The following is a 25750-nucleotide window of genomic DNA, read 5'->3' as shown; positions in this document are numbered from 1 at the left end:
AAAGAACAGACAGCCCCTGCAATTGATTATTCTGTATTGAATCACACCCATAAACATAAAAAATACCCTCCTCAACTCTATGTATATAGCTATAAATGAAATAGGACACAAAAGCTGACAGTGACTTTTACATTTTGATACATACTGTGCGGAACTATAGTTTCTCTCCTTTTTTCCCCTCTCTCCTTGTATGATGGGTGGGTAATCTAATGTAGCCTCCTAAATTACAGCCTTAAATATTAGTGTGATGTGGTGAACCATTCATGGTATAACGTAACACAAGAGGTGACATCACAAAAAATAATTACAGAAGATGTAGTTGGTACCTGGGCGCTATCCTGTCAGAAATGTTTGTCCCCTTCTTAGAATGATCAGACGTCCCGATATTATTCGGACTATCCTGATATTAGGGACTTTGTCTTATAGAGGACCCTTTTACCTCCTGCCCAACCCCATCCCGATTTTTCACACTTGATATCTGGTTATCCTATCTCTTATGCAAGTGCAAAACCCAGAAATAACCATGCACCAGCCACCCACAAAATTGGATTCCTATGGCATATTCTAGGTTGGCTAATCCAGGACCCAGGAGAATAAATGTAGGCATATGAGTGAAATGGACATAAACCGAAATTCTTGGGATGGTTCCTTTTTCTCAGTGGCGCTCTGAGGAAACACCCATCATAGGCTCAGATTTTTTTTTTTTTTTTTAATTAGTGAATGAGATTCCGGATAATAGTCATAAGAGGCTGAAAGAGTACTTGTTTTAATCCAGCCAAATGTACAGACTTGACTTACTAGAATTGTTCAGAAAAGCAATTTTCATAATTGCCATGGAATATAATGTATTCCACTGCATCAATGTATGGCACTGTAAATTTCATTGTTAGAAGGCTGCCTTTTTTATAGGAGAAAATTTCTCCTTCTTTGTTAGTGCTGGTTTTATTATCAGCACGACCACCCAGCTAACTATAGAATGATTAAATCACAAAAATATTGTCCAGATTGGTGCTTACTGTCTCTTGCTGTTGTTTGTTAAACTGCCATGAGCAGTTTGTTTCAAGCAGCCAATAATAGATCCCTGAAAAACAGTAAAAACCATGAGATCAAGCAGCAGACTCAGACTTTTAAAAACCCTTTGCTCAGTTTAGCTCCTCAAATCTTGCAAAGATGTAGAAATGCTATAAATATGGGGGGGTTGTACAAATTGATATTAAACAAAGAAAACCACAATCTAATAAAAAACATTTTCTCTGGGTCTCACTTTCCCTTGTACGTGAAGACACTTATTTATTCAGGTGTGTAATGGAAATGGCCTCCTGTCTGCCATTCATAAAACCTTACTTCACTGTTAGCTGGCAACTCTCCATCTACAGAAAGCTTATAGAAGTCCCTTCACAATGATGCAAGCACTAGATAGGATTTCAGCACACAGGCTCTAGGACTTCTAGTTAGGTCAAAAGCAAAACTTCAATCAACTTCAATGGGGGCATGGTCACACCCTTAATCAGTGCACTTCAGGTTATAGCAACATTACTGATATTGCATCCTGTCAGCACATACCATTTTTTATTTTTTTGCTAACAGTCATACTAATTGCAGTATAGCAAAGCAAAGCAGCCCAATAGCTGTAATTTAAGGCCATCAAAGTCTCACTCTCCCTCATCTAATAAAAACATTAAGATAAAAAAAGTGCTGGTCACTGTAAGATAAGTTGTGAAACAAAAATACAAGAGAAATTCTTTAATAAAATGTATTCATTACATGGTTAGTTCCTTTCACACTCCTTCTAGCAAATCAAATGTTTTCCCCCGTAACAATCACATGCCTCCTTTTATTTTGAGAGAGACAAAATATAAGCCTACATGAGTCATCTAAAGCTTCACTTCTCTCAAAATTAATGTGACCCTTTTAATAGTTTGGATAATTTAATAGGACAATACCATGATGCCAGTGGGTGGGTACTTTTTTCTGGGAAGATATGCCATCTAGGAGCTGGCTGGAAAATGTGCATCTCCCTCCCTCCGTGGAAAATTTCAACTTTTTGTCAAAACAGAATTTTTTTTGGTTCTCAGCCAAAACCTGCCAAAATCCCCAAAAAGTCAGGTTTAGTTTTTCCAATGAAAAAAACTGAAAATGTGAGGAAAGCAAATACCTCCTGTGAATATTTTAATTAAGTTAAAAATCCAATTCTCAGTAGAAAACAAGTTTTGACATACATTTTTCCAATCAGCCTTCATGATATATTAGGCTGTGTAATATTCTTTCAAGGGAAATCGTGGAAACACCATCAGAAAAAATGTACTGGAATGGGAACAGTCCTCCACTGACTCAGGCCCTGAAATATTGTCCACTGAAGTCCACAGAGAAAGACTTTTGTTGACTTCAATGGGTGTTGGATCTGGCTCTACGTGAGCTAATAGGTCTTTTTCCATCCCTAATTAATGTGACTGTGTTCCAAAAGTCTGATTGTCTCAAGACTGAAAAGGACTACATGATGCTGAATGGAATATGTTTTCCCATTAAGAAGGATCTTTTTTGAATAATAAATGTAAAAAGAAGAATTTTTTTTTCAACAAAAGTTGTTGAACTTGATTTTTTTTCAACAAGAGTTCCGCGAGTATTGGGATAAATAGTCCAGGTCCCTAATGCTCATATGGTGTCATCTCTCAAATCTCAGTCATGCCAGAACATTTGATGCTGGTCTAGTAAATACGAAACAATTTCTTCTCCGTAATATTTTGGGCATTTTCTCTGCGCTGACTCTACCCCTCATTATTTAAATTTGTGATTGATCAAATAATACTTGCTTTATTTCTTGTTCTAATGGTTACACATATGGTTTCATAGCTTGACTCCCCTGCATATTACAATTTATCATACAACCAACTAAGTGCAAACCATGTCCCATGTAACCCTTGTGTGCTGTGTAATGGAGCCTCCTTTCCAAAGTATCCTTGCATCCTACCTTGCCTTCCTTAGGACGACTCTCTCATGCTCACTGTGTTACAAGTAGTCATGCAGCAGCCTTATTACATATTGCACCCATTATAAAAGCACCTGTAAATCTTGCCTCTATCCTCAGAGCAGACCTGTGTGTGACCTGTCAAGCCTGGCTAGAATGATATTATTCCAGCCCCCTCAGGTCCTGCCCACACAGGCCTCTTGCACATCTGGAGAAGGCAGAAGTGTACATACGCCAACCAAATTGTGCCATGCGCAAAGGCTCAGGATGAGTCATACTCACAGACTCTGGAGCTTTGATGAAGATCTTAGTTTTCCCAAGCTGGTATTGATCAGGGTCCATATTGACTGAGTGGAGCAGGTGGAGAACCCCCTTTTTCTCATCTCCTTTCCAGGAAGGCCAGGTTGCTTTGGTCAGAATGGCATATCTGAGACAGCAGTAAGAGAGAAGAAAAATATTAAGACTTGGCATCACACACACAGCAGGAGAAGAATGCCACTGGCTCTCAACCAGTACTGTCCCTAGGGTTAACCCCTCTGTTCTGTGTTGTCACAGTGCTTATGAAAGGGATGTGGAAGGACACACAAATTTATGGGTTTTCACTTTAACCAAAGTGGTGCTGTCCAGTATGAATGTCCTTGGTCCCAACTCTTCCAGTCTCCCTAAGCCAATAGCAGGTGACTAAAACACATACGTCAAGCTTTGCTTCCTTAACCCTTGGATAAATAGGTTCATCAGCAGTATCTATACTGAAGTAATCAGTAACTCATCCTTGGCACCTCACTGATTCCACCCCAAACACATGGCCTGTTTCCCATTCCAACCCTTCTCCATTCCCCTCTTCTAATCCTTGTTATGGCTATTTGTGAAGCACCTCTAATTTCTAAGCTAGTAGCCAGCCTCACTCTCCCAGCCCAGCTATTGTCAGCAGCTGGCCTGCTCTGTACCAGGAGGCCCCTGGCGTGGCCTCTCCTACAGGAGGGTGGGGAGGGACTAATGATGATGACCACCTGCTCAAGATTGGGGTGCTTTGTAACTGGCCACAACAAGAATATGAGGTCGGAGGGAAGTGCTGTAATAGGGAACAGACTAGGCATGTGGCAGGTGGGGAATGGTGTGTCTTGGATGAGTATCTCAGTACCACCCTGCTGTTTTGTAGAGTGAGGGAGAACATGGAACCCAGTAACAGAGACAGGCAGCTTCTGCCTGAGAGAACCAGCCACAGGAGAAGTGGTGGTTCATGGAAGGAAAGAGGCAGGACAGGGTGGGATTCACTGCTGGCCTCTCTTCTCTATGGCATGAAGACCCATAGCATCCTCCTTAAACCTTGGAAATTACCTAACTCCCAGGTTACAACAACATGGGAACTGCCCAGTTTTCTAAGGGTTAACTAGATAGAAACATGATAGATATAGAAGATAGAAACAGAGTCACAATGCTTTCTTGTTTTACTGCCCACCGATGGGCTAAGTCAGGGGTTCTCAAACTGGGGGTCAGGACCCCTCAAGGGGTTGCCAGATTATTACATGGGGGGGTCGCGAGCTGTCAACCTCCACCCCAACCCTGCTTTGCCTCCAGCATTTATAATGGTGTTAAATATATAAAAAAGTGTTTTTAATTTATAAGGGGGGTCACACTCAAAGGCTTGCTATGTGAAAAGGGTCACCAGTAAAAAAGTTTGAGAACCACTGGGCTAGGCTTTATATGTCTCAGCATACCTGTGGATAAGTAACTTTTGAAGCACTTTTGGGCTGCTTTGTGAACTAGACTGGAAACAGAGCAGCAGACAATTGCCCCTCAAAATCAATCTTATATTCATCTCCATTTTGGACAACCTTATCACAACTTTGTTTTCCTGAGGCCTGCCAGGCATGCTGGGGTACAATGTAAATACATGTTTATTAGTGAAACTATTTGAATAGTGAGGGGGGAAAATCAGTGATAAAGTGTTGCGTTTGGTTCACTATGATTCCTGAGTTCCTTGAGGCAGCCTCTGGGTGTTAGTGACAATGTGTCCAGACCCTGAAACTGCACAAATGGTTATTTATTAGAAAAGCTCATTTTTCATTGTTCTTCTGTCTAAAACATTTCCCAGACATGGATCAGATGCCATGCAACGTAAATGACAAACCACACATCACAAATAACAGTGACAGGCAACAGACTGTGAACAACCCAAAGTATGCAAATTACTTGCCCAAACTTAAGAAAAAACTCACAAACAGCACGTACTAGAAGAAACCTGGGAGAATTTGTGAACAACAAAAGGAACTACATCTGTAATGACTAACTGGACCAGCTCTATTTATAAATGTTTAAGGGTCAAATGCTGAAGTAATATGCAAGATGGTGTAAGTTGGACAATACTAAGTCCCTCTAAAACTCTTAGACATAGGTAAACCCATCCTGATGTAGCAGGATATCTAACATTAGTGTAATTTATGTGGAGGAGTAAGAAGAAGGAGCTCTAAGTTAACGAGGTTCCTACCCTGCTTACTTTCCAGTTTCTTCTGGCTGTTCAGCATGTAAATTCATCAGTACAGTGGGTTTAAGTCAGTGTAAGGAATCTTAATATAAGGGAGACTAAGTCAGTGTAAGAAAAACTAAGTTATACTATCTTGCATATTCCCTCTGAATCTGTCTTACACATGTTTCAGATCACAAATTCTAGCCATTTTGGGGGGGGAGTGGTAGGAGTGGAAATCAGCGAATAAAATATTTTTAATATAAATAGTAATCTTCAAAGCTATATAAAAAAAAAAACTTTGAAACTCTTTTTTTCCTCCCAGTTATATCCACCACGATCACTTCACACACTGAATGCTGTGAGGTGTCTGTGTTTCCAGTCAGCCACATTATTCTATAATATGTAATAATGTATGGTGGTATTATATTGTGCATTGCCATGTGGCACAGCACTCTCCTCAAACACATCTCTGTGTATTCTATGATTGTGTCCATTTCAATCAGTAGTATTAATGTCCCTCTATCTGGGCTTTTGGAGCTCATGCAATATGAGGTGGAAGTGTGATTCAGGCACAAGTGCTGAGCCTGGGTTTAAAATGCCTTTGAAAAAATGCCAAATCATGACTGCCAAAAAAAGAATCCATTATAAATGCACAATAAGCAGTTAGGTCATATGTCTAAATATGGGAGTATGGGGCTTAGCTCTTGGATTGGTTATGCTTTAAAACACACAGGCCTTTTCAGTGACTTTGGCTTTTCACATGCAAATGAAAATTTCAGACATAAAAGTCCATTCAGCCCAGAAATCTCCACTTACATAGAGCTGCCAAGGAACTCCCAATGAAAACAACTGCACAAACATGCATTTCCTGTCCATCCCATGCCTCAGTCCACTTTTACTCACACTGACTCATGGTGTCAAAACAGAGCTTGTTCTGGATGTTAGGTAACTGTGAATGGAAAGGGTGCAGGAAGATTTTTACTCACAACAAGAAGTTAAACTTTACCAAACTGCACTGAAGCAAAGAGCTAAATCCTACTGCAGGGAGATTTCATGGACTAAGACTGCCTGTGGATCTCTGCCTGTAAGAGTAGAAATCTATTCACCTTCTTCCCTAAGTGCCGTTAGGCTTTCACTGGGCAGAGCTTTCATTCAGAGAGTTTTTGAATCTGCATGGGCCCAATACATAGTCAATGTTCAGCTATTATCTAGCGGACACTAGATTTAACATGCATTATTGGTTGCTTATTCTATCTAGTAAGCAGAAAGTGCTTCATTCTCCAAGTTGTATTTCTTCAGCATAACATTCTGAGGTGGGCTAACACAATATGAAGTACATTTATGTTTTACTAGAAGACTGGGAGTAGATTAAATCATGTGAAGGATTGTTCCACGATGAATTATCCCAGAAAAGGGGCTAAATTAATCCCTGAAAATACTCTGGAGGTACATCACCAATTAATTTTACCCATTGTTTTCAAAAAGGAGGAGACACATGCTAAAAATCATGAGGTTTCTGGGCAGGACTCTGCTTCATGCCGGCAGCACTGTCACTAAGAATGTTGCTTCCAAAAAGGAAGCAACGTTTTGTTTCTTGGTGCATCATTCCTTGGATTTTCTTGATCCCAGAAAATCTGGTTTTGCACCAGAGTATGGTACTGAGACTGAACAGTTCTTCTTGGCTGAGGCTCTCATGATGACGGATGAAAACAAGATGTCCATGCTCATTATTTTAGATCTATCCGCTATCTTGAGTGATTCTGTTCCGCTCTGTGGATGTTGGGTGATCTGTTTATCTCAGCCTTTGCAACAATATAATTTTAGAATTAAAGCTTAGATTCTCAAATACAAGATTTAAAGTTTAAAAGTTTAAAAAAAAAAATAAAAAAAGTACCAGCTTGCTGATCTATCATAAGATGTCTCAATTTGATCCTGGGTAGCTGTGTGTCAATTATTCCACCAAAGGCTGGAATATATATTATTATTTGATTGAAATTACTTTAATTTAAGAGAGTCTCAGCAAAGAGATAGATGTTAATGTACAAATACAGAGCTAGCCATTCAAAGGAGTGTGGGTTTCATAGACTGGAGCATATGCTACTGAACACTTTTCTAGTTCTCTATTCCCATAGACTTTAACTCTTACCTCTGAGAGATCCATAGCAGTGCAGTAGGAATTGATACTTTAGGTAAGTTGAGAGAAGAACATGATACTTCTCAATGGCAAAAAGTTGGCTTTAAAAGCCTTTGTTCCTTTAAATCTCTATATAAACTGAATACTGCACAGTTAAAGCTAATGGGAGAAACTAGAAACTTTTTCAGGGCTTGTGGCTTTTCTTTCCTCCTCTTTTCCGCACCCATGTAGCAAACCACTGTACAGCAATACTGCAATGCCTGTAATACTGTACCTCTGCAAAAACTTTTTGAATACCCGTCTGTACGCATAGCCTGCTCTCCTTACTCGAATATTTTCTTTCAGCCCTAGGTATTCCACTTGATGCTTTACCCTGTGGGGAAAAACACAGTGAGATTTATAATCCCTTTCTTTTCAGCCTTTTTATAAACGTATGTATCCTTACAATTATATATTCTGTTTAAAGTCTCTAGTTCTGAACCACATGTGTGTGTGTGTGCGTGCGCTCACTCACACAAAGTATAAAGGGAACAATAGTCAAACTGTACGTCACTACATGGTGGGATGAAAATGTGGATCCCATCAAGACTGGGATGGAGTTATTGTAGCTGTTCTGTTCTTTTGCCTTGTAAGTTTATCTCATTACAGTTTTTCCCAGTTTAGGGAAAGATGAGCACTCGATTAAGCCTGTTCTCATTTGTTTAGAGGTCCCTTAACCAAAACTTTAACTTTCCAATTTTACTTTGATATTCTTTTTTCCCTTTTGTTTAAAGGTCTAATGAATAATTCAGGACTTGATTAGTCCACAGTTCATGGCTCTAATACTTGGCCATTAAAAAAAGCCAAGTAAATTCTGACCTACAAATGCCCCAAATACTGAGATGACACTGGACGTTGGGAGACTAACCTGTTTTCTTTTATCATAAATTTTTAATTTTCACCTGCACTTTACATAGCTCAAAATTAAACATAGTATCTTATATATGGCTATTCAGACTCAATACTGTGCAAGAAGGGCCAAGTTCGATGGTCAAAGGTCCAAAATAGCACTCTTCTGGAGTACCAGGGGCTGGAAAGCAGAAGCTGAGCAGTGTGTCCCTGGGTACCATGGCTCCTATCTCTGCCATATTACAGAGGGAAGATTTGTGTCAGGCTGGAAGAGTGGCTGGAGCATGCTCAGCAGTCCACACACTGCATAGTTCTAATGGCCACAAGCCTTGTAGGTTGGCACCAGTCCCAGAGGCTGAACTAACAGCTGTAGGCAGGCTGTGGAGGTGCTCTGTATCTTGTCTATGGGCTGAAGGGGAAGACTCCATTCCTCTGACAGCTCTATAGTTCCTCTGTGAAAAGCCCTTTTACTTCAGTTCTGCACAGGAGCTGAGGATTTCATCTTAAATCTCGAAGGGGAAAATAGAATGTAAAAGAAAGGGCTTCTCTTTGGGACTTCATTCTCCCTTTCTGGAGTTTGGGAGCACATTTTACATTTTTCTAAATTTAAAAACAAAAGTATATACTGCTAGACCACTTCTTAAAGCTTAGACATTAACTCAGAATAAGGGACTATCTTTCAGTGAACTTTTGTTGCTGTTGTAGGAGTCCTGCTTTACTGCTCTGCATTTCCCTAATTTCCTGAATGTTTATAATTCACATCAGAGAGCTGGAGGGGGTGTGTATTAAAATGACTGATTTTTTTTTTTAAGGTCCAAATCTGAATAGCTTGCAATAAGAAACAACAGGACTGCTAAATTTTTTCAATTAATTTAACAAATCACCACATTAAAAAAATGCTTCTTTAAATTATGTATATAATTTTGCTTACCATCTTTCCATTCTTTACAAAGACCTATTTCAAATTCTGGTACCTCTCAATCAGTGCTTAATTTGTAGCGAAAAAGGTGCCAGGACTCAAGCAATTTTTTTACATTCATAACTGATGAAACAAACCCAAAGGTGCCGGGGCTATGAACTGCCAAGACTAGAGGTGCCGGGGCTCAGCCCTGGCAAGCCCCGCACAAATTAAGCATTGCTCTCAATTGTTGCTTCACTGGAGTTATTTTCTAAGTTTAGCTTCATTCCAAGCCTCTAAAGTACAGGATGTTTTTTTTTGCCCGTTGATTTTTTTAAATCGAGACATTCCTGTTCTATGACTCACACTATAAAGGGGGATAATTTCTCATTTTTTAAATCCCATGTTGTCAATGACAAAACCCACCAGTCATTTTTTATTTTTAATAAAAGTTTATAAAAATGGTTTCCTTAAGCAATGTAAGTTGCTTTTTGGACTTCAAACTCACTATAAAAAGTGCTGCATATTTCAATGTTAGTGTTCAAGGAACCAAAGTAGATTTTGTACCCCTTCCAAGGCTTCTGGTGTAGTAACAGTAGAGAGATGATGTTCAAAAATATATTTTCCTGTTTATAGCTTTCCCTCCTGTTCACATCTGGAATAATGCAGTGGAACAACAATACAACTCCTTTTTTCTTACTACTCTTCCAGTACCAGTGTCCAGCAACACTACATTTCTTAAACATTTCTTTTTTGTCCTTTTTTTTTCCTGGGAAAAAGACACTCTTAAAAATCTCCCCTTAGGCATCAACCTCAAGCAGAGTCAAGGTCTAGGAATTCTGCTAATACAGAAAAATTTCAGGCCAAGCAGCTGTACCAGAATCGAAAGAAAAACACATTTTCAAGAAACACCCCAAATTTTGGAATAAGCAACTAATCCTGCTGAATCTTAGATTTGATACAAGGTCTATCTTAAGCAGAGTGCTACAGTTTCTGAAACTATTTAAATGAAGTACAAACCTGGAGCGACATGGGTTTGTGTAGTACACAGTAACACAGGCTTCCCCTGGGTAAAGTTCTTTCTTTAGCAAGACAACAATATTTTTGAAGTCCATTAACAGGCTAATTGTAAGCAGATCGTATATGCAGCCGCAATAATTTTTCAAATATGTGTTCATCGGTGTGGTGCATGAGACTAAATGACCCCAGGAAAATATTCCTTTCAAAAGCTAAACCAATATTGTTCAGCAAAATATCACTGTGACTCTTTCAACCCACTTAGATGTTCTATTTCCAGTGTCACTGAACTTTCCCACAGCAGTAAGATAACAATACTATGTAAGGAAAACAGCAAAACAAAAAAATCCCTTTGGTCAGTCCCATGAATCTTCACTACAGAAACAAACTGCAGACCACAGTTTTGCTTAGGGATATGCATATGAGCAGATCTGCCTTTCCTTGGGGACATCACTAACAACTATGAAGAATTTCTGGGTGTTTGAGGCTTTACCACAATGCATAGAATATAAATATAAAATCCAGTTTAATGAATGAGAGATCATTCGTTTTAAAAACTGGGGAAAAGTGCTCATAGTTATAAGGCTAGATGATGTCAATTTACCTCTGGGGATGGTATCACACAGTGTGTTGCATTCTATTTACCTGTACTTCATTGCCAATTACCTCAGCAATGGCAAAACAACACACATCGTTGGAAAATGGGGTCTCAGAGCCTGAGCTCCACCTGAAGCCCAAATGTCTACACTGCAATTTTACAGCCCTGCAGCCAGAGCCCACTGATCTGGGCCAGCTGTGGCTGCACCACAGGCCTTTTATCACAGTGTAGACATACCCAGAGTGACTTCTGCTCAGACTGCTAGGGTTTTAACTACCTAGTAGAAGCTATGGTTTTTCAAAGCAGCAAACAAAAGTTATAAGCTACATTCTGTTTGTGTGTACCAGGATTTAGTTGTGTAAATCCTATTATACTGTTCTGAAAATTTAGCCCTTAATTACTACGGGAGTTACTCAAATACATTCTGTAAATTGTGATTACCCACAACTAGCTCGGGAAAGACTACGATTAACCACATTAATGACTAATCCTAATCAAACAAAACTACTGTGTTTCCTCAGAGTTTAGGAGAGGCCGTAGAGTAAGTGGTTATATGTCAGGTCTGAAGGATTCTGTCAAGTACTGTGTCTAGAGTACCCAGTTCTGTTTGCTGGCATGCTGTGTGATTACAAATGTTTCTGCTGCTCAAAGGAAGCCTTGTTTGGACTGTTACTTTGGCTCTGCCCACCCCATACTTGGCTAACTCGTACCTGCTCTCCTCCCAATCTCGAGGCTTCTTTGTTTCATTGGGCTTGATGCAGCGGATGTAGTGAGGTGTACATTTCATCAGGGTACCAACAAGATCATTTGCTTGTTTCTGTGAAATGAGGAACAAAACTTAGATATGAGCTGATTCAGGTAAGTTATATAGGACATTTCTTCAAAGTGTCAATTGTCTACTGCTCCACTGACCACCACAGTATCTTTGGATAATATGCAGCAGGAGTCAGCAAGTAGCCCCACAAGCGTGGTTGTCTAGTGAGAGACTCAATTTGACCTTGTAAAAGGGCTACATGGAAATAGTCACATACATGGGGAAAAAGTCACAATTCACAAAGCGTTTCCATTAAAAATCTCAAATTGAAGGCCACCTGTCATTAGCAAGGAAGCTATCAGTTATTTTTACATTACTGGACTTTTATCTTTCTATTTCTTGCTCTTGTGTTGTATAATTCATCTTTGCTCCATCAAAAAAAGGGAACTCTTCCATCTTATTGATTTGATTTGTAAAATATACCCATTGTCATCTCTAGGCACATGTACACATTGAATGCACAAATTAATACAACCAGACTGACTTTACATCCACTGACAAAGTCCACCAACTCCCACTACAGTGAAACTCAATCCCATGCCAAGCCACCTCCTAAGAAAACACTTTAGTAGATATACTGCCATGGTAGGATGCCCTGAGGGTGGGGAGTGAGTTGAGAGTTGATGGCTTTTAAATGAAATCACCCTATCTCCAGCCCCTGACATTTAAATCTGGGGGCTGTTATGTGAATGCTTCAGTTGCATCCGATGAAGTAAGCTGTAGCTCACGAACGCTTATGCTCTAATAAATTTGTTAGTCTGTAAGGTGCCACAAGTCCTCCTTTTCTTTTTTCAGTTGATCTCAACAGTCAAGGTGAAATATGACAAAAGGGGCAGTGTCGTTAGACTAACATTGCTTTCTAGACAAAAGTGCTAAGATCTATTTGACGTAAGTGAGAATTCAAGTTATTAATAGCCTTCTTGCAGTAATAATAACAAGAAATTGCTAAATTCGGATTAGGATCCAAACTCTTCCAAATTTTTGGGACTTTGGGATCTGGGGGGCATAGGTTCAGGTCAATCTTCAAATAATATGCTAGAAATCTGAACAGTGAGGCCTGATTCAATGTCCACTGAAGTCAACAGGAGCCTTTTATTGATTACAGTGAGCACTGGATCAGGCTTTCTGGGCTGTTAAGGGACAAGTTATCTGTAGTTAATTGCAGGACACCAAGCAGCTGTTTGAAGGGGCTCATTCATTATGCACATGCCAGTGCTGCTATCACTGCCACCAATTGCCATTTTGGAAATTCAAACTAAAGCTGGGCAAAAAAATTCACATAAAGTGAAAATATAATGTTGTGATGGCTGAAACAAAATTACTTTACAACCAAGCCAGATTTGTAATTTTCTTCATAATCAAAATAGGAGTTTTGGACAATGAAAAACAGTGAAAACCACTTTTTTCATTAAATACACCCACCCACCCACACATACTATATATTGTATTTGGGGAGGAAAATTATATACATGTAATTGGGGGGGAAATATATTTTCCAAATGCAATGTATAAGTATGTGTGGGTATGTATGTTCAGTATTTAATGAATAAAGTGCTTTTCACTCTTTTTCACTGTCCAGAACTCCTATTTTGTTTATGAGGAAAATTACAAAGTTGGCCTGGTTATGAAGCGATTTTGTATACAGTGTGTATGTGAAGTTCCAGGACTCCTTCCCTATTCATTCACAAAGCCCAGGAATGTTGCTAATTTGAAGTTACTCCCTTGCTTGTTAGTTGTGCAGAATCTGCTGGGATATTTTCGTTTTGTTTTTTGACATTTAATGAAATACTGAAGTTGACTGAATTTTCACTTTCATTCTGAAATGGTTACAATGCAAAAACCTGTATATATTTCCCAAATGCAATATTCACCTTTAAACAAAATACTCTGGGCCTGATGCTTGGCTGGTGTAAAATGGTGTACCTCCATTGATGTCAATAGAGTTGTACCAATTTACCAGCTAAGAAATTTGGCCTGTTATCTTTGAAGTATAGGCACATTTCTTATTTTGGATACAGTGTAGCTGGGCTTGTTCTCCCTTAATAAATTTACTAAATAACCATAATAAAAGTTTTTACCACTCATACAACTAATTTATTTTCCAGCACTATGCAAATATTAAGTATGAAGAGGTCACAAGGTCTAGCTCATCAATTCAGCTAAAACAGATGTCATACCAAGTAGAAAAATGTTCAGTAACTGTTTGTATAGGTACCTATGAGATGGGAAACTGACTTTTTTTGGGGAGGGAGGGGGTCTTTCTATCAAGGCTAGGGCATCAGACCCCTCTGAGCTGATCCTGTTACTGTAAAAGGAAAGTTTTCAAGTATAAAAACACTACCTCCAAGAAAAATTGTCCCCGCCCTTTCCACCAGTTATATCCAAGAGGCATAAACTGAACATACCTTAATTTTACTGCCAGCAGTGGTTGGGCGGCCTTTCTTGTCCGCTTGGAGGTTTTCAGGAAATAGAGCCTTTATAAAAGGTCTGGAAAAGAATTAGCAAGACATGTTGGTGTATGAGGACAGAACAACCATGCATTGTGCACACTGCAGTATATCAAGGGATACATGGTAGAAACTGGTGGTTTAGTAGACTATGCATGATTATTTACAGTAAGTTGCGAATGCAGACATACCAAATCAATCTAAGATCAACATTTTCCAACAGCTTTATCTGCAGACAGTGCTTTTTCAGCAATCCCTTTCGCTGACACGTGAATTTCTGAAGGGTCACAAAATCCCAGATTCAAAGGAATATTATATGGATAGCCTTAATTTTTTTAAAAATTAATATATCAACATTATTAATTAAAATATACAATATTTAAAAATGCTACTTTGTACCTTTAACCAAGAACCTTTCTTTTACTGATTTCAAAGCACTTTACAAATCACTGGACGAGATTCTGATCATATCTAGCCTGTACACTGATCATATCTAGTCTACTTTTGGCCTGATCCCCCACTGCACCTTGCACAGTGTATAGTCATTCACATCTGTGTAAACTGGCTACAAAATGCTACCATTTTGATTTGGTCATGTTTTATACTCACTTTGCGCAGGTGTAAATGGCTACACATGGTGCAAGGCAGTGGAGAATCAGGCCACCGGCATCTACTTGAACCAACATTCTAGTCACCAAAAGTGTTAAGTGTTAAACAAGTTTTGTCTACGTACAGCTCACTGCTCTGCATGAGTTCAATCAAGTCCATGAAAAGAACATCCCGATTCCTCTCACAGAATCCATCCATATCATAGGATACCTGGGTCAAGGTGGAAATCAAATGTTGTTTAGTAGAGACCCTGATAATTAAACAATATTTTAAAACCCCCATGATTTTTCTGTTGATCTGATTCATGGTAACCAATAAATCCCTGAATATAATTTGCCTCATGAGTTTGTCATGTAAGACTTAGCTGATGTCAGTCATGTATTTAGAATTTAATGAAAAAGAATACCATGCAGCTGGTTAATGAGATGCAACAGCCTGGGAATAAATTTAACATCATATAGGGAAAAACAACAACAACAACAACAAAAGTTCTGCATAATCAAGGTTTTCTGTAATTCAATAAGATCAATAAGTACTGCGGTGTTAAAAAAAAAATCAAGAACAAATAGGAGAAATACAGCAGGACTTAGTACAAAATAATAAACAGAACACCTGCATATTGATTCCAAATTTAAGAGGGACACCATTATTTGACAGCACTTTGTATGCCATCAGTTTCAGTGTTTCTCCTGTGTAATTCACTTCCTCTCTGGTTTCAGTAGGTATCTCACACTGCCACAGACAATGTCATTTGTAAAAACCACAAAAATTGGCAGACACACTTGGGGACAGATGCAAAAGTAATTTTAACTTGTTTGTTTTTTAAACTGACTAGATTTCAAGTTGACTAGGTTCCTTTATTTCACTTTTTAAAAAAAGAAGAAGAAAAAGGACTCTCTTGATGATATCTTAGCACTGCAGTCCATAATGGAAACAGTTGTTGCAGTCAGTACGAGAAAGAAATAGGAAATGAGTGTTTCTGCATGTCAAAGTTCTGCGAGTCTTAGCACCATGTCAAGAGATATGTATGGTAGACTGATACTGAAACCCCTGTAGTAATAACCTATGCCAACCAGAATACACGAAATATTCTGCGCCTCATTGTTGTACACATGCTACTACAATAAGAAAATACTGGGTGAAATCTTGATCTCATTGAAGTCCATGGCTTCACTCAGAAGGTTATGTATGTTATGTTCTTTTCAATTGCCTTACTGCTGATGGTTGGTTGCTGATCTTCTAGCCAGTCATACACAGCTGGAATATATTTTATTAGAAAATGACTTTAATTTAACTGTTAAGGGTCGTTGTGGTTTCCATTGGAAACACCACTTTTCAGAGGCTTATAATTCAGCTGTTTTTATTCATATTGGTCTAAATTCTGGCAACAAACTGTCAGTCACATGTCAAACTTTTTCTTCTCTTCCAAGAAATATTTTAATACTTTTTGCTTTTTCTTCACACCTTCTAGTTTTACAAACAGTTAGTCCTTATACATGATTGCTTTTGCAACTAGGGAGGATATTCATATGTGAAAAGTATCTATGTACATACAACTAGTTACTTTTCATAACACCTTTTCCTGTATATCCATATTTCATATTCAGTTATGATTCTGATTCTAATTCTAGTTCTCAATGAATTCTAAGGTTTCCTATTACATTCTCTTGGAAACAGAATAGGCACTGACCCAATACTTTCTATGGTCCTTTTTTAAAATGTTCACATAAATGCTACTGACTGATTCTTATATCAGTTTCTTGGTTATTTTTATTTTGTATTTTTAATAACTGATCAAATGAAACTAATGCAAAGGACCTACATTTAACCAACAAATCAAGGAAATTCAGAGCTATGGCTGCAAATCTGTAACTTACTCCTGTTGGGTGCACATTTGATATATAAAATAACACACTTTCTGAAATCCCTGTAGTATGCTGCCACAGTACAAGTTCAGGGCCAGAATCTGATACTACTTCTCTTGTTAAGCAGTATGTTATTCCACAAGCAGTCCCACTGATTTCAGCAGAACTTATTACAGTATAAAGGGTCTACTCAGTGTGAGTAAGGGTAAGGCCCAAGGGAGAAATGACAATTTGGCAGGCTTCTTCCTTGACTTCTCAATTAAAGTATGTCCTTAATCTCATTTTATTTTTTTAACCTAATCTCTCCCTGACATGGAGAAAATTTTTTGACCTTGAATGATACTGCACATCCGTAAGTATACAAATTGATAACATCTTTAACTAGTGGTTTTGTTGTAACTATTTTATCACAGATGCAAATTGCTAATCTGACTCTAGGACCGTTGTCCCTAGTGTGAGATTAATCAAAAAATTTAAAAAACCCACATTCTGTAGAGAAGAAACACAGCTGAGCCCCAGATTTAACCCAGTCTATACTAGAAAAGGCCTGCCAGTGTATAAAAGTATACCTTTTATAAAAGTAAACCTTCCTAGTGTAGATGGACTTTATACTGGAAAAAAGAGTACTTTGCCATCATAATTTGATTTTTCCCAAATGAAATAAACAGTACTAGCGAAAGCACTAGTGCTTTTGCCTATATAAAAATGTCATTAAAAAGTCCACAACCCTAACAGACATTACAATACTGGCAAAAATTTTAAGTGTAGACCTGTCCTTTGAGAACATGGGGCCTGATACTCCTCTCACCTATACCTGTGTAAAACAAGAGTAATTCCTTTGAAGTCAATGGAGTTATATCAGTGAAAAACTGATGGCAGTCAGAGGAGGGTCAGACTCACTAAATTTGATAGTTGTGCAACTGATAATTTAGTTTTAATCCAGGGTTAAAACTATTTCCCCTCTATTTGGTTACTGTGCTTTTATTTAAAAGAAATTAGACAGCATTTAAAATAATTGGGGTTTTTTTCCTTCTAAAAGCTGTTTTTTTGTAGCACCTTTCCTGCATAATGGTGGATGATAAATCCCTGGTTCCAGCTGTTGAAATGTTCATGAGTCCCAATCTGCATCTGGAGTTTCTGGAGCAGCGTCTGGTCAGCTCCCTCTCCCACTGCATGCATTGTGGCACACACATCATCCAGAATGCTCATAATTCCTGGGGGATTCTGACAGGGCAGAGGTCAATGGGGAAGAAGGGGAAGAAAAGAAAAGAAACCTGTGATATGGTTTCAAGGTAGATAGAGTAAAACACTAAGAGCAAATTCATCCCAGGTGTAATTTCCCCACAGCCAATGGAGTTATACTGGGGATTAATTTGTCCATTAGCATGAAAGCAAAGATAAGGAAGAACTGGAAGTCCTAGAATTGACTAGATAGCTCTAATGATAGGGAGAAAAGTGAATGTGCCCAGAAAATCTATTTCTTTTAGCTTAAAGCTGTCACAAATACACAATTTTCTTCCCCCACCACCAAAAGCTAACCACATTTCAGATAAATGAGAGGCAACACTGGGAATGCTATGCATACGGTTCACCATTTCCTCTGAACCAAGACCAAAGTTTGGGACTTTGTGTGGGGGTACATAGTAGAGCTGCTCAAACAAACCAGAATTTCTGTTCCATGGGAAATTCTGATATTTTGATGTTTATTTTCATCCCAAATCAGGAGGAAAAGTGTAAATAGTAAAAGTTTTCATGGGAAAAAAAGTTGTGAAAACATTCCACCTGGAAATGTCAAAACGTTAATCTCTGCTTTTGCCTGAGCTGTGACAGTGCATCATGGCAGTTGTAGTTTTCGCTCCCTCATGTCCCATTCTCCCCTATGGGCCCACAGGGGAGAATGGACATGAGGGAGCGAAAACTACAACTGCCATTTCCCATGATTCAGTGTGGTCTCCCTGTGACTGAGCCACCTCAGTGCGATGTGGAGTTCATGGAAAATTTAGATTTTGATTAAACTCCATTTTCCAGCAGAAAAATGGGGTAGTTTTTTTCTTTTGACCAGCACTAGTATTGGGGTTCTAATTTTGGTCCATCTCTAATACATGTTACCCATATGGGATTCGGGTGTCCCACTTGCTGCACAACCCTGGGCTACTCTTGACAGCGAGGCAGTCCTAACTATTAGTTTGGAGAAAAATGTTGTCTCAGTTTCATGCATCTGTATTTGTGACAAAAACTTACCACTTTATTCTCAATGAGGTCACATACTATTTTGTTGTTGAAATAATCTATGGGTGTCCACCTAATTCCTTCTTGCACATATTCTTCCTGTGAGATAGAAAGAAAGACCCAAATATTCATTCACATTGTAGATTTAGTAGTGGATTTAGGATAGTCCACACACACATAAATTCTATACTATTCAAATGGTTTTAAAAGACCTGCCTATACAGGTGATTGGAATTTTCTTTTTGGTGATCTTGCCAAAAGCACTGACAATAATTCCTGCTGGATAATGTCTATGGGATCGTGTAGAGGATTCACGGAACTGTGTCCTAAATGAATACAGGAATTCTGAGGCAAATTCATCTCTTTGAGTCAAAGGAATTACCACAGGGATGAATCTGGCCCTTTGAATATAAATTCAATAATTTAGTGGTAATACTGGTGACCAAAACACCAACTACAACATACCTCTCCCTTGTTCTGATCTGATATGTCTCCCAATCTCAGATTACAGTTACTTTGTGAAAAATAATACTGGGGTACAATCCAGCTCTGTATTACACAACACTGACATGGCAGAGGATAAAATCCTCCCCCTTCATCCAGTGCACCTTGTGCTGTTCAGAGGCCTCAGAGTCCTTCCATTCTCCTCACCCCGACTGGAGCAGTTACTAATCAGAGCAGGATTTTCAATTAACATGTTTATCTTCAACCCGCTTTACAAACACTAACAAAACAAGTTTCACAATACCTGAGACACAGGTGATTGTCAATATTCTCAAGGCTAGTTTATAGATGGAGAAACTGAGACAGAGAGGCTAAGGACCAGATCTCCACAACAGCATGTTCAGAACTGCACATGCAAAAATGCAGGACCAGCTATGCTCCCTCTTTCTGGGCACAGTTCCTTGACTGTGAGTGCAACCAACTCTACAGCTGGTCAAAAACATGTTAAATTCAAAAAAAATTTTGATAGAAAAATGTCATTAAAACATTTTTTGACCAGCCCTAGTTGTATCAATTACATACATAAATGTCCAGCTAGATACTTAACTAGTCATTTGTGTGGACTTTTGTGGAAGTGCAATTGTGTATGTACACTTCTGGAAATACTGGCCCAAGAACACTTAGCTGCTGATTCTGGAGTCCTTGGGTGCCAGGTTTATACTTGCACTACTAGACCATACCTCTCTGGCCATATTGCATGCTATCATTGTTTTCCAATGTAGAATTTGATGCTCATGTAAGGAGAAACTTGGCAAAGACATTCCAGGGCAGAGAAAGGGACATGCTTTTAAAAGGGTAGAGAAGTGAGGAAATGGGTAGCATAAAAATAAATGTACAGCCAAGTTAACTGAATTCTCTATTTCATTAAAAATAGAGACAAATGGGTGAGACAAACTGTTTTTGCATTTAACTTTTAGTGCCATTTTCCACAAAAATGGAGGGATGGAACCAAGCTGCAGTTTTCCACTTCTGTCAGTGAGTCAGATCACACAGCGCGTGTGGTCAGAAAGTCATATGACTGCATAAATACACTGTGCAAGAGACTCACCTTTGTATCACTGTATTGGAAGAAAAATGTGTCTGCAACTGATGCTATTTACATTTTCAAGGTTAGTTAACTGCCATGATTTTTTTTGGCCTTGCTTTACAAAAAGGCAAATTTTGTTGTCACTGGCTGAAACCTCAGTCCAGCACCAAACAAAAGGGTGACAGCTAACTCTGTGAATTTTTAACTCAGAGATTATCAATGTGTAGTTACCTGTTCTGCCTTCAGTGTCAGTTCAATAAAAATCTGCTGCAGTTTTTCATTAACAAAGTTGATGCAGAACTGTTCAAAACCATTTTTCTATAATGAAACAGAAAAAAAGTTAACAATGTTAGCCTCATGCTCTACACTAAACAGCTTTTGATTTTTTTTATAATAAGCAATTTTTGGAGAGGTTTTAATGAACATTTTCAATGATGGGCTGGAAGCTGATTTTACATTTATTCCGTGTATTGTCACCACCTCAGTGTAAAGGTCAGTGACCGAGATTCTCTGAAGCTGTTTTCAGTACTTCATTTTTATTACATGAGACTTATTACCACTGGGCACTGTAGTTCATATGAATGCCCAGGAAGATGACATTTTCCTTTCTTTCTTTTGAACAGAGTTTTAAAAAAAAAAAATTCTTCTCTCCCCATCAGGTCAATTCAGATCCTGAATTTTGCAATCTTACCTGGAATATTTCAAAGCCATAAATGTCTAAGACTCCAATGTTATACTCTTCATAGTCCTTCTCCATAGCCTTATTAATGGACTAATAAAAAACAGAGAGGAAAAAACATGTTTATACAAAACAAACTAGTTTAAACCCTTAAGCAACTTTGAACTGAAAAAATTTGGGTTGTACAAAAATAACCTCTTTATATGCAATGACGAATGAAACTCCCCTTTTCTCCCCGCAAGTGTATTTCACTTTATTTAAAAAGGTAAACTCTATCGTCAGTTAGCAAATGAGTACTACATTATCCATTACAGTATATATTATATACATTACATTACGTTATCCAAGCAAGTGAGCCTTCAGAGCTATTACCTGTAAATCTGTTTCTCATTAGAAAGAGTTACTGGACCATTTAAAAAGAGAAATAAAAAAAGCAAACAAGAAATAAAAGGAACGTTTATAAAAGCTCAACAGTTAGAGTTCTGCTGATATGCAACCTGATTCTTCCCATTAAACTTTTTAAATTTCTGCTTTTCCTTGCCAGCAACTTAAAAGAGCAAAACACCAGTGACACCTGCTATATAGGCAGTGGGAGCTGCCATGGTGAGGCAGTTATAAGAAAATAGCAATGCCACCCTAGAACAAACCTTTGCTCCAGCTAGCCCAATATCTTGTCCAATATCTGATGTTTCTCCCTTCCCATTTCAGCCTACAGTCTCATCCTGAAAAGGGACTACCTTGCATGAGAGGAAGGGAGAGGGAGTAGAATAGCACCTGGAAAGCAGCAAGAATGGGACAATGAAGGGAGGCTGTAACCACTCCCCCTGGGAGTTTCACTACCTGACTGTTCTTCCTTCCTGAGAGTGCCCCAGACTATAGGTCACATTAAGGCTCTGAAAGCATGAGCTGTATTTTGGGGATGGGGGGAGGGCAGGTGGGCGAGGAGAAGGTGGTACACCACATGGGCAGCAGTGACTGGAGGCTGAGAGGAGGCATAATGCCTCTAACGGTGCTGGAGATGGGGCACTCACCAGCCATTTAAACCGTTTGAAAGGATGTAGCATGGGCCTTCGAGCCACTATCTCGAGTTCCATGGCCATGCCCTTGTTGTGCCATCCAGTGCTGCCACTATCTTTATAATGTCCCCAGCTAAATGCTCTAGGAACGCAAGCAATTTAAGGACGCCTCCAGTGCAGGAGTACTGCATGCAAGAGCCTCTCTGCACCCCTTTCCCCTGCCCTTAGCATTCCTGCTCTAGGGCAGCCACCAGGGAGCCCTGCTTGTGTGTGTGTGGAAGGGAGGCATGGAGAGGGCTGTATAGCAGTGGGTTAGCAATTAACAGCTGTTTAAGGCTTGAGGAAATGTAGTGCAGTGGGGGAAGGATACAATGGCCAAAAGCAGAGAATTGTGGGGGAAAGCCCACATGGAATATTTTTTCCTTTCATCATTTAACCCTAGTGACCTAATCAGAAAAAATTCAACTTACATCCACCAGGTAGTCAAAGATGCGGGCATGAAGGGCTTTGGCTAGAGCATCTCTGGTGTAGCAGGCCTGTTCCACATTAAGCGTCACATTAATGGACTCTGATTTGCCTCCCCACTTACTGTCCATCTGCCTGCTGGTCAGTTTCTCTTTCAGGCGGCTTTGGTTAATTCCCAGGAGGAAAGCAGGGAAAGCCAAAACTGCAAGAACAACCAGGGTTGTTGTTTTTTAACTAAACCAACGGATGGTGATTTAAAGATTTTAAAAAAACAAACAAACAAACAAGAAAACACACAAGTATCTCAAGTAGCAGTCATCGGAAATAAACCTGGTGGGATGTGGTAAAAATGGGACTTATGGCTCAAAACCTTCTCTAAATCTTCCAAGAAATTATTCAAGTCTTTACACCCAGATGGATTTTAAATAAATTGCACCCCATCCCAAAAAAGGTCTTCAGCTGTTTACCTCAAACCTTAGAACATATAAGACAGTTTACACCAGTGATTTGAATACAAGCAAACCACTCTGTGGAAGAAATATGAAAATTAAGCACTGAACTTAGACTGAAAGAAATTAAGTGAAATTAAACCTTAAAAAGTTCTTGGTAAAAAGCATCAAGGTTCAGAACTTAATAAGGAAGGATACAATTATCCAGCTCCTAATATTTCTTAAAAAGAAAAGGAGTACTAGTGGCACCTTAGAGTACTAGTACTCCTTTTCTTTTTGCGAATACAGACTAACACGGCTGCTACTCTGAAACCTAATATTTCTTACTCTCCTTCCTATGCTCATTCAGGGTTCTACAGTAAGCTACACTAGGGTTGCCCTGCCATCCACGTTTTTAAAAGACAGCAGGTGTTTTCATTTAATGCCTGGATAGGGTAGGAATATGGGCAATGCCCCAAGCATCTATGCTCTGGCTACCAAGGCCAGCTCTGGAGAGAGTTGCTGCTCCACCTCTCATTAAGTCAATAAGATTGCCTGGGGTGCAACTAGGGACTATGACCCCATATTGTTTTTGGAAGAGAAACCAAATTAGCAATCCCAGAGCATGAGAAATGATGTACTGTATTTGGATAAGCAGCTCACTACTCAGTTCACCTTGCAACATCTGGGCCTCAGCCTGTTGCATCATCATTAATCCTGTAATTGTTTCCAGAGCTACCTACACTCGTCACTCTCCACTGCAGCATAATTGCCAACTTCTTTAAAGCTGATGTTTCCCAAGTGCAGCACTCCTGCCACGATCTGTAGTACCAATGACTGCTCCTCTGCAAAGATGCCGATCACATTCATTGCATGCTGGGAAAAGAAAGACATCAAGTTACTAACATTATTCATTCACCATATTTTTCACAAACCATGAATAATTAATTGGAATTAAAAAAATTAAGTCTGGGATTTTCAAAAGAATTTAAAGCAATCAGGCCTCCAAATCCCATTAAAGTTTCCACAGAATTTCATCAACAGGATGTGAGATCTAGATGAGCTCATCATACATGCTAAAATGAAGCTGAGGCACTAAAGAAGGAGACACAGATTCTAAGACAATGTGTATTATAAAAACATTATTCCTGTTACACAAATAGATGATTTAGACCTAACAAAAGTGAAAACTGCATACTGCATGATTCTAGAATAGTTACATTTTGGCTGGCTTAGGCTTATAACTGATCTGCAGAATAGTTTTTTATCAAGTATAGTAAATGGTTCTTTTACAAATCTGATTCCTAATCTGTAATTTTTGCCAAAGTCCCACATAGGCTGGTACAGTAATAATGATGATACTTGGCACTTAAATAATGTTTTGCATTGGAAATGGCAGAGGTATCCACATAGCTAGCCATAGGTCACACAGCAAGTCAATATCAGAGCTGGATGCAGAGCCCTGGTCTCCGGATTCTCAGGCCTGGTCTACACTTACTCTGTAAACTTACTTTGGTATAACTATGTTGTTCAGCAGTGTGAAAAATCCACATCCCTGAGTGATGCAGTTATACTGACCTAACCCCTGGTGTAGACAGCGCTATGGCGACGGGAGAGCTTCTCCCATTGACACAGCTACTGCCTCTCCCAGAGGCAGATTAACTATGCCAACAGGAGAGGCATAGTAGAGTCTTCACTAAAGCGCTACACTGTGCTGTACATGTAGACAAGCCCTCAGTCCCTTCCTCTAACCTTCAGCCCATGCTACTATATACAGTTGAGAGCTTTCTGTTTTCAATTTTCACTTTTCAGTGGAAGCTAATCATTGTGCTGTATTTTAATATTTTTCATAATGCATTTTCTCTGCCTGCTGCTCACTGGCTGATCTTCTTTTCTATTGAATCTGTACTTCTAAAATAAATAGCGTGGCTATTTTAGCAGAATTATCAGAGCGCTAGCCAGAAAGAACACCCATTCATAATAAAGGGGTAATTAAAATTATATGGGTGAGTTTTTATCTACAAGAATTTGCAGCATGTGGTTTTCCTTTTTCTGTAAATATGAAACATTAAACTGTTTGCCTTAAAAGGTATAGCTGAATGAATACACATACACAGAGCACTGATTTAAAAAACACACCAGAGTTTCCTGAAAATCAGATTTGTCATTTATATCATCTACTTTGTAGGATCCAGAGAGGCTCAGATAGTAATAGTAATCCATGCTAGTAATGCCCAGGCTGTGTTTTTGCTCTGAGGAGGCACCTTCAATAAGCTGCAAAAGAAAAACACCAGAAATCAGATATCATTCCATTACATAGCTAACTCTCTCCAACTGGGGAAGGACAGCTCTTGAACAGGTGACTGAGGCTGTAATGTCATAGAAGACAGTCTCTTTATTTGCCAGGTGAACGCAGTGCCAGCAGTGTACCTTTCTCAGGTTTCTCTGATCTTGGCTTGGAAGAACAGACACTCATTCCCATTCCCAGGAATGATTTTTTTTTTTTTAAACTTCTGTGTTCAGTACTAGATCTTTGAATAAGACTCTCAGTTTGCAATGCTGCACGCTGATACGAGCTCCCTCGCATTAGAGGTGTGAGGAAAATGTGAACTGAATGTCAGGATAGGTCTGTCTTCAAGTCTGCAATACCAGGACTAAATGTCCAGGGAGGATTCCTCAGGTGGCCCCACTAATTTGTGA

The 25750-nt window shown here is 39.1% G+C and overlaps 1 protein-coding gene across 2 annotated transcripts in view; it reads right to left on the bottom strand.

Annotated features, from left to right (window-relative positions):
- The window catches only part of MYO1E (myosin IE), a 141771-nt gene that overhangs the window by 34515 nt on the left and 81506 nt on the right, over positions 1-25750 (bottom strand). For both annotated transcript variants that reach the window (XM_073303728.1, XM_073303726.2), the window contains exons 8-19: positions 25190-25324; positions 23794-23926; positions 22628-22824; positions 21154-21234; positions 20694-20780; positions 18944-19030; positions 17759-17926; positions 14962-15047; positions 14187-14268; positions 11678-11784; positions 7841-7939; positions 3248-3392 (exon numbers count right to left, since the gene is read on the bottom strand). In XM_073303728.1, coding sequence (XP_073159829.1) covers positions 3248-3392; positions 7841-7939; positions 11678-11784; positions 14187-14268; positions 14962-15047; positions 17759-17926; positions 18944-19030; positions 20694-20780; positions 21154-21234; positions 22628-22824; positions 23794-23926; positions 25190-25324 — 1407 coding nt within the window. The remainder of the gene's footprint in view (positions 1-3247; positions 3393-7840; positions 7940-11677; positions 11785-14186; positions 14269-14961; positions 15048-17758; positions 17927-18943; positions 19031-20693; positions 20781-21153; positions 21235-22627; positions 22825-23793; positions 23927-25189; positions 25325-25750) is intronic.

Source organism: Lepidochelys kempii, chromosome 10 (assembly GCF_965140285.1).
Source record: "Lepidochelys kempii isolate rLepKem1 chromosome 10, rLepKem1.hap1, whole genome shotgun sequence".
Classification (NCBI taxonomy): Eukaryota; Metazoa; Chordata; order Testudines; family Cheloniidae; genus Lepidochelys; species Lepidochelys kempii.
The sequence above is the reverse complement of the archived record's forward strand: the minus strand, read 5'-3'. Positions and strand labels throughout refer to the sequence as shown.